General features: G+C 36.9%; 1 protein-coding gene across 1 annotated transcript; it reads right to left on the bottom strand.

Annotated features, from left to right (window-relative positions):
* Positions 1 to 5,702: 5,702 nt before the first annotated feature.
* On the bottom strand, positions 5,703 to 6,527 carry LOC131996870 (uncharacterized). The gene is made up of 2 exons (XM_059367043.1): positions 6,148 to 6,527; positions 5,703 to 6,072 (listed from the first exon to the last, which is right to left on the bottom strand). The coding sequence occupies exons 1-2, from the start codon at positions 6,365 to 6,367 to the stop codon at positions 6,059 to 6,061; spliced, it is 234 nt and encodes a 77-aa protein (XP_059223026.1). The 5' UTR covers positions 6,368 to 6,527; the 3' UTR covers positions 5,703 to 6,058.
* Positions 6,528 to 8,696: the final 2,169 nt, after the last annotated feature.

Genomic DNA, 8,696 nt, shown 5'->3' with positions numbered 1-8,696 from the left:
TTCTTGGTAAATGAGCATTCATTAAAATAAAATCGAGCTATTGGTTTTTATGGATTTTAATTGGCATGGATGGTTGGAGAATTTGAAACATTCTGTCATTAAGCAATTTTTTTTTTCAGAGAAATAAATATATCGGCCTTTAGGGCAGTTTTATCTAAATATGGCCCGATCTGCAAGATATGGAGGTGTCTAATAGAACTCTCTGTACCAAATTTCAGCAAAATTGTGTAATAAATATTCGTTATATGCAGCCAAGACCTGTATAAAGTCTCTATGAACCATAATATGGTCCGATCGAAACCATAATTGTTGCGAATGTGGGGGCCTAACACAGCTGACTCCGTTTAATGAAGCCAAGTATGGTTCAGATGGCACCATACCCTCTCAGCACAGAAGCGAGGGGTCTAACAAAACTCCCTGTGCTGAATTTCAGCGAAATCGAGCAATAATTAAGCGAAATCGAGCAATAATTCATGGAGCAAAGACCGTATATCGGGAGATTGGTCCATATGAATGGGAATGGTAAATAATTACATACTATGAGCATCAACAGTGAGTCAACACTGTGTATTTATTGTAAGATTGCGATAAGAATGTTGAAAATGTATATATTGGGTTACTCAAAAAGTAATTGCGGATTTTTCATAAAGTCGTCGTTGACAAATTTTTTCACAGCTTGTGACTCTGTAATTGCATTCTATCTTCTGTCAGTTATCAACTGTTACTTTTAGCTTGCTTTAGAAATAAAGTGTAAAAAAAGTATATTTGATTAAAGTTCATTCTAAGTTTTATTAAAAATTCATTTACTTTCTTTTAAAAAATCCGCAATTACTTTTTGGGCAACCCAATATTTATCTTTTTATACGCTACACCACTACAAGGGTACAGGGTATTATAACCCAGAAGGAAGAAAGATAGACCCATTGCTAGAGATGGGTTTCTATCGGGTAAATACTCAACGCTTGAGTAATTATTTGGGTATTCATAAATATGCAGATATCTTGGGTATAAAAACATTTTGATGATTTCGTATTCTCTGTATATAAACCTGATCTTCTGATCCCATAAAATTCGGATTTTATTTATATAAAGCCGCTATATAGACTGATCTCCAGACTCAAAGTCTTGAGGCAATAAATTGGTAATTTTTCATCCGATTTCGATGAAATTTGATACAGTGAGATCTAGTAGACACCTACCCATTTCTGTGAAGTGTGGTTCAGATCGAAATATAATTTAATATAGCTGCCCTATAGACCGACCGCCCGATATAGGGCATTGAGGCCAAAAAAGATCCATTTATTACCCGAATTCGATGAAATTTGGCACAATGTGTTCTGGTAGATCCCTACTCATTACTGTCAAATGTGGTCCAGATCGGACCCTATTTTGATGAAATTTGAAACAGCGTGTTTTGATAGCATTTTTTCATCATCTTCGAAGAAGTACGGTCCAATGATGCCACCAGCCCATAAACCGTACCAATATGTGACTGTTTCTAGATGCATTGGTAGCTCTTGTAATGATTCTGGCTCATCTTCACTCCAAATCGGCAATTCTGCTTATTTACGAACCCATTGAACCAAAAATGAGATTCGTCACTGAAGAAGAGAAGCGCGCGATGAACTTTCTTAACGGAGCACGCATTTCGATTATAAAATTCAATAATTTGCAAGTGTTGTTCTTTTATAAGACGATTTATGGTTAAATTATAGACCAAACTGAAGACATTTGACAGTGAAACAAAACACGAAACGTGCGTGAGCATTTTAAACCAGTGTGGCCAAAACGATAATAACTCAAAATCCACGCTTTATATATTGCCCGATTTTAACTTCCAATCTTCTCAAAATTTTGCACAACGCTTTCCTAGACAACTACCACAATATCTAAGGAGTTTGGTTGAAATCGGTTTAGGTATAGATATAAGTCCCATATATATGTTCCTCCGATTTTGAGTAATAATGCAGAACTATTATCCTTTGTCAACCGATTGTCACGAAAATTGACGTATATTTTTTTTATAATTGTTTTATAACATTTTTATTAAATTTTATAAAAATCTGTTCAGATTGATTTTTAACTTTCATATACACTTCCCTGTTTGCACTTATAGAACCGTAATTATTACAGTCTGAACATATTAGCTCGAAATTTTATACGGATACTGAAAACTTTCCCGAGGTCCATCAAAATTGCTTCAGAATTTGAAAGAGCTCCCAATTGATGCTTATAGGGTAGGTGTAGGTTATTATATAGTCGACACCGCCCGACTTTTGTCTTCCTCACTGGATTATTTAATTTTTTAAAAATTTCCTATGTATGTGTTAACGGGAGTTAACACACTTTTGACGTTCATTGTACTTCCAATTGAAGTCTGAACTAGACTATGCTTATCATGAACGTCAAGCGGCTCAACGTTATATATAGAGCCAAGGCCTTTAATCGGAAGATCGGGCTATACAAAAGATTTATTAAAATATGGTTCGATCTACGAGATATTTGCCACGGATGTTGAAAGATCGAATATAAATGTCCTTTTCAAATGTCAGTGGAATCGGGTAACAAGTGCTATCTTTATGGTTTCAAGATCTGAAACCGAACGATTGGTCTCTATGGGGATAATATTACGATATATTCCGATATAGAATATTTTCGGACTTAAATTACACACACAAAATAGTTCATTGACCATAAACGATCTTTTCGGCAAGTAAATTTCTTTAATGAAAAAAGTTGGGACTTTGTTTATGATTAAATTGCAAGAATTTGTAACGAATACAAATGTTTTAAATGTCTCTTTATGGCGCAAAATATTGTTATCGAATTTATCTGTAGAAATTTTATTGCCTCCAGCTAGGCTCCGTTTCGTGCGAGGTTTTTTGTTTGCGTCATTGTTAGTACGAGCATACCCCATAGAATGGGGGTATACAATTTCGTCATTCTGTTCGTAACTTATCGAAATATTCGTCTAAGACCCCATAATGTATATATAATATTGATCGTCATGACATTTTAAGTCTATCTAGCCTTGTCCGTCCGTCTGTTCCTCGAAATCATGCTAACTTTCGAAAGAGTAAAGCTGGCCGTTTGAAATTTCGCACAAATACTTCTAATTAGTGTATGTCGGTTGGGATTCTGAATGGGCCATATCGGTCCATCTTTTGATATAGCTGTCATATAAACCGATCTTGGATCTTGACTTCTTGATCCACTAGAGAGCACAGTTTGGCTGAATTTTGGTATGACGTGTTTTGTTATGACTTCCAACAACTGTGCTTAGTATGGTCCAAAACGATCCATTACCTGTTTTAGCTGTCATATAAATCGATCTGGGATCTTGACTTCTTGAGCTTTCAGAGGGCACAATAATTATTCGATTTGGCTTAAATTTTGTACAACGGCATCTCTCATGACCAACATACGTGTCAAATATGGTCGGAATCGGTCTATAGCCTGTTATAGCTCATATATAAACTGCTATTCTCGCTATTTTACTTCCTAAGCCCCTAAAAGGGGAAATTCATATTTGAAATTTTACACAATGACTTCTACTATGGTCTCCAATATTCAATTATTGTCCGAATCGGACCATAACTTGATATAGCTGCAATAGGAATTCTTTTCTTTTATCCCACGGTTGGAAAGATGGAAGAGCAAGCGTCAAAGACCACATCGCAACAATCCCATGGCAGCCGGTTGTACGCACCGGATTGACTCGATGGAGTCCTCCATCGGCAAGGGCTGCCGCCTCAATGTATAACACACTGCTACAACAACAACAACACTTGCGCAAGGCAAGTCTGAATATGCCATCAGGGCCCGGGGATTTACTTACGTCGGGATTCTCAAGAACCTTTTTAACCCCAAAAGTTCGAAAAAATATATGATGCATGATGTTAGATACATTATCGATTAATGGGAGTTGTTGATTGCTATCCAGCAGGGAAGTATATCAGCCAACAGATTAGCCTTATCAGCCGGGTCAGTGAACGTTTGATCATCTTAAACAAGAGTTGGGATAGATGAAGAGCTACTCTTTACTTTTTTTACAAACGACCAAAAGACCTTCCTTGTCTGGAAGCAAGGAAATTAGGATCTTAGGCACTGTTCGTACAGATTGCTAACCGGCAGGGATGTATATCAGCCAACAGATTAGCCTTATCAACCGGATCAGTGAACGTTTGATCATATTTAACAAGAGTTGGGATAGATGAAGAGCTACTCTTTACCTTTTTTACAAACGACCAAAAGACCTTCCTTGTGTCGAAGCAAGGAAATTAGGAACTTAGGCACTGTTCGTACAGAAATTTTTCCCGCCTAAGGACTTTGGCACACGAAGATCTTGTCTGTTTGCGCAGTAGTTCTGTATTGGGATTCAAGCGCCAGTTCTTGAATGCCACCACTTTCGATCTGACAACTTTTCTGCATGTCTGCTTAAACCAACTTTGTAGTCTGATTTAGCCGTTATAGTCTTAACTGGAATAAATGTTTTCATTCCATTTAAAATTATTGTATCATCTCAATCATTTCATCAGTTTCGTCATCTAGAAAACATAGTATCCAATTAAAAATGCTGAAAGAATCCATTGAGGATAGCCCAACGTGCTTTTTTCGTATAAAAAAATATTGACCACTTCGTGACTTGGGTCCTTCCCAGCTGTACGAAGAGCAGAATACGAAAAAAGGCTGAGACAATGCAGTGATAGGAATAACCAAGAGGTGCAAAAATATTAACTTCAAATTTTTCAGTGTGAAGTCAAGAAAAGTTCAAGAAGATTGTTTTCGTGCTCTTGGACACACTCGATATGTGTCGGTTTGTTCACTAGTTACCGTCCATTAAACGATTGGATGATTCACTGCATAATCTTTATATGTCTATCAATAACATGAATTTTGTGCAATCAGAAGATCTTAATGTTCCGGGCACAAAGATGCAATCCCCTTTGGTCAAAACATGTAATTGAAGTATCCCAAGTGGCGTTAAGCTGTTTGGGCTTTAAGGATTCCAGAACTACTTCACTTTTTCTGACCTTCTTAACAGCCATGCCACCATCAACATTAGGCCAAAATCCTCCTTGAAACTAAAATACCAATTGTGCTGATTGTAGACAGTAAGGTGTTTTGGCTAGCGCTATTCTATCGTATCTATGTGTTTTCAAAGTCGTCTTCTTATTCGTACTGTAAGAAACACTGAAACTTCCAGGAACTCACAGAGGAAGTTTGGATAATATATTTATTCATGGTGGTGCGAATCCAAAGATCAGCCTTGCCAAATAATGTCTATTACATGTTGCCAGCAATGGATTTTGGATTCCAATTCTGGATCAGGGTGCTTAGGTTAATATGGAATCCATAGCCAAATGTATTTCTTGTTTCATGGCAGTAATAAAACTCGACTTTATTCACTTTCGCAGTTGCCTCGCAACTTTCAACTTTTTTTCACACTGTCAATAGGTCAAGCCTTCCGATGTTTCAGATACAAATCCTCAAGCTATGGCCATTAAAACGTTTGCGGAGGTTATTAAGTTTAGGACACCGGGTTTCCATTGCCCATGTTGCTTAATATTATTTGTTTGCTTCCCCTTACAAAAATTTAATCTTTTTTTAATCACTCAAATGAATTTCTCAAATTTTTTATTTTTCTGTCATGATTCGATAATGTTTAGTAAAAAATATACAGATAAAGAGATTTGGGAAAAAGGCAACATTGGCTCAAAGTTCGTTTGTTAATTTTTGGTTTTTAGATGACATTGTCGTTCGAGTTATTTTGGTATGTTATGGTAATAAATAAATAAATATATAAAAACTATAAAAAATATATGCATTTTGTACAAAATTTCATTAAAACTATGGTTGAAACTTTAAAAAATGTCACAAGGATGTTTCTTTCATAAAGGTTCTCAAACGGAGATTCATAAACCCTTGGCAAAGCTAATTTTTTTTTTGTTGCCAAAGTTTATATAGCCTTAAATTATTTTTTTGCATATAGTATTCAATTCAATACTTTGGGACGTTTGTAATACCCTCGTAGCAGTTACTCGTTCCAACTTTAGTCTTATCTAGGTGCCACTACACATAAAAGAAGAGAAGCATTATAACAAACATCAAAAGCAGTTTTTGGAAATAGTGAATATTTTCACTTACATCTACTAAATGTGAGAGCTTTCCTACAAATATTACGATGATCCCTTATTTTGCCCTTGGGACAGGGCGCTTTCCGCGACACCATTGTCAAGAGCTGAGAGTGCAACACTTTCGGGGGTCCATAAAATATTACTTTTGCCGCCGAACTTGGAGTGGGCTCCAATGCACTAACCAAGAGTACGGAGATTATTAACAGGCCAAACACTTTATTGCTATTCATCTCTAATATGTTTTTTCCTTAACGACTTTAATATTTTAACATTTAATTATACGGAACGTAGAAATTTTTGTCTGCACAATAGTATTGAATGAAATTCCGCACCTTTTTGATTATTTTATTTCAATGTGTACTCCGCCACCTTCAAATATCGATTGATTAGATTTCGAAAGTGTTTCGTCGTATACACGCATTCTTACCTCTCCTGAGTTTTATGGCATATGTCTGCGAGCTGCTGACGCCTCTATATTGTGGCAGAAACAACAACAATATTAACAACTCTTGTAATCTTAATAATAGTCAGCCGATAAGATAAGTGGAGCAAAGAAGCCAATGAGCTCAAATATTTTTTTAGTGAATGCACTAAGAAAATCATTACTACGAAATGTCGCTAAAATTCCATTAACTTTATTGAAAATATTTAATCATTAAATCGAATCATTATTGCTGCAAATGGCGGACACAATGAAAATTCTTCATACAAGAATTTTTTTAAATATGACACATAAATATGTTGAGGTAGTGCTGCGACATAGCAGTACACATGCACCATGGTCAGAGTTATATGACAAAGCATATGCATTACAATTTGCCATTAGCAACACATCGATAAACTCCTCTCCGAAACTAATATAAAATGCTAACACCAAAAGACAAATTGATACCAATGGTATTGATAGTAAAGCAACACCGTATCGTAACAAAGCTATACCGCATGGATTAAACATAAAATTATTAGTTCCGTTTGGCACTAACCTTATTACCGAATCGATATAGGTTTTAATACTGTCGCTAAGCACTGAAGATTTTGAAGTAGTGATCTTTGAAATTAATAAGTCTCATTACCGGCTGGCTTCCTTATATACTGCACATTCATTCATTCAGACATGCCGCCATCACTTCTGCAGGGAAGAACAGCCTGATTGTGGGAAATGATGCTAATGCACATCAACAGATATGGGAAAGTTCGGACATCAACGAAACATAGGAGACGCTTATCGAATATATTACAAGTTGCAAACGGGCAATTTGTAATAAAGGAAATAAACCGATTTTTACTACCAGGAACAGGAAGGATGTACTTCAAACCAAGTGGCAACTAGCGACCGCTATGGTCCGCCAAGATCTGGTTGGTCTAAGGAAGGGATGCAGAAAACTCTTCAACAGGGCGAAAGTCACAAGGGCGCCGCACGATTAGGACGTCTATCAGGATGAACTAAGAAAATACAAGGGCGAGCTGAGAAAGGCTCTGAACAAATCCTCTTAAGAATTGTGCAGCTCTGTGGAGAATACATCTAAGGCCTCTAAGCTAAGAGGTTGCACTTAACCAAATTTGTTATTCAAAACAGCAAAACTATTAGCTGTAACAGCACTTTTTATTAATCTTAAGCAAAATCACCAAACAAAATCTGCTGTTTTAAGTGCATATTTTTGCACTTAAAACTCTAAAACAAGTAAAAAGGCATTAAGATTCCCACCACCTCGGGTATATATGTAAACCACCATTCGTCAAAATCAGGTGAAAAATGCATACCTTATACCCCATAGCAGCTCTATCGAAATATGCTCCGATTTGAACCAAATACTAAAAAGTACAAGTGAAGTCGGACAATAAATGCGATCTATTATCGGCCCAAAACATAAAATTGAGAGATCGGTCTATATGACAGCTATATCCAAATCTGGACCGATCTGTGCCATATTGCAGCAGTATGTCGAGGGGCTTAACTTAGCTCACTGTCCTAAATTTCGGCGACATCAGACAATAAATGCGCCTTTAATGGGACCAAGACCATAAATCGAGAGATCGGGCTATATGGTAGCTATATTCAAAACTGGACCGATCAAGACCAAATTGAAGAAGGATGTCGAAGGGCCTAACACAACTCAATGTCCCAAATTTCGGGGACATCGGACAATAAATGCGCTTTTTATGGGCGCAAGACCTTAAATCGTGAGATCGGTCTATATGACAGCTATATCCAAATCTGGACCGATCTGTGCCATATTGCAGAAGTATGTCGAGGGGCTTAACTTAACTCACTGTCCAAATAAATGCGCCTTTTATGGGCGCAAGACCTTAAATCGAGAGATTGGTCTATATGACAGCTATATCCAAATCTGGACCGATCTGTGCAATATTGCAGAAGTATGTCGAGGGGCTTAACTTAACTCACTGTCCTAAATTTCGGCGACATCGGACAATAAATGCGCCTTTAATGGGACCAAGACCATAAATCGAGAGATCGGTCTATATAGTAGCTATATTCAAAACTGGACGGATCAAGACCAAATTGATGAAGGATGTCGAAGGGCCTAGCAAAACTCACTG

The sequence above is a fragment of the Stomoxys calcitrans genome, chromosome 4 (assembly GCF_963082655.1).
Source record: "Stomoxys calcitrans chromosome 4, idStoCalc2.1, whole genome shotgun sequence".
In the NCBI taxonomy this organism is placed as follows: Eukaryota; Metazoa; Arthropoda; class Insecta; order Diptera; family Muscidae; genus Stomoxys; species Stomoxys calcitrans.
The sequence above is the reverse complement of the archived record's forward strand: the minus strand, read 5'-3'. Positions and strand labels throughout refer to the sequence as shown.

Excerpts from the sequence above, each read along its gene's own strand:
- LOC131996870 (XM_059367043.1), bottom strand. The coding sequence starts at position 6,367 with ATGAATAGCAATAAAGTGTTTGGCCTGTTAATAATCTCCGTACTCTTG.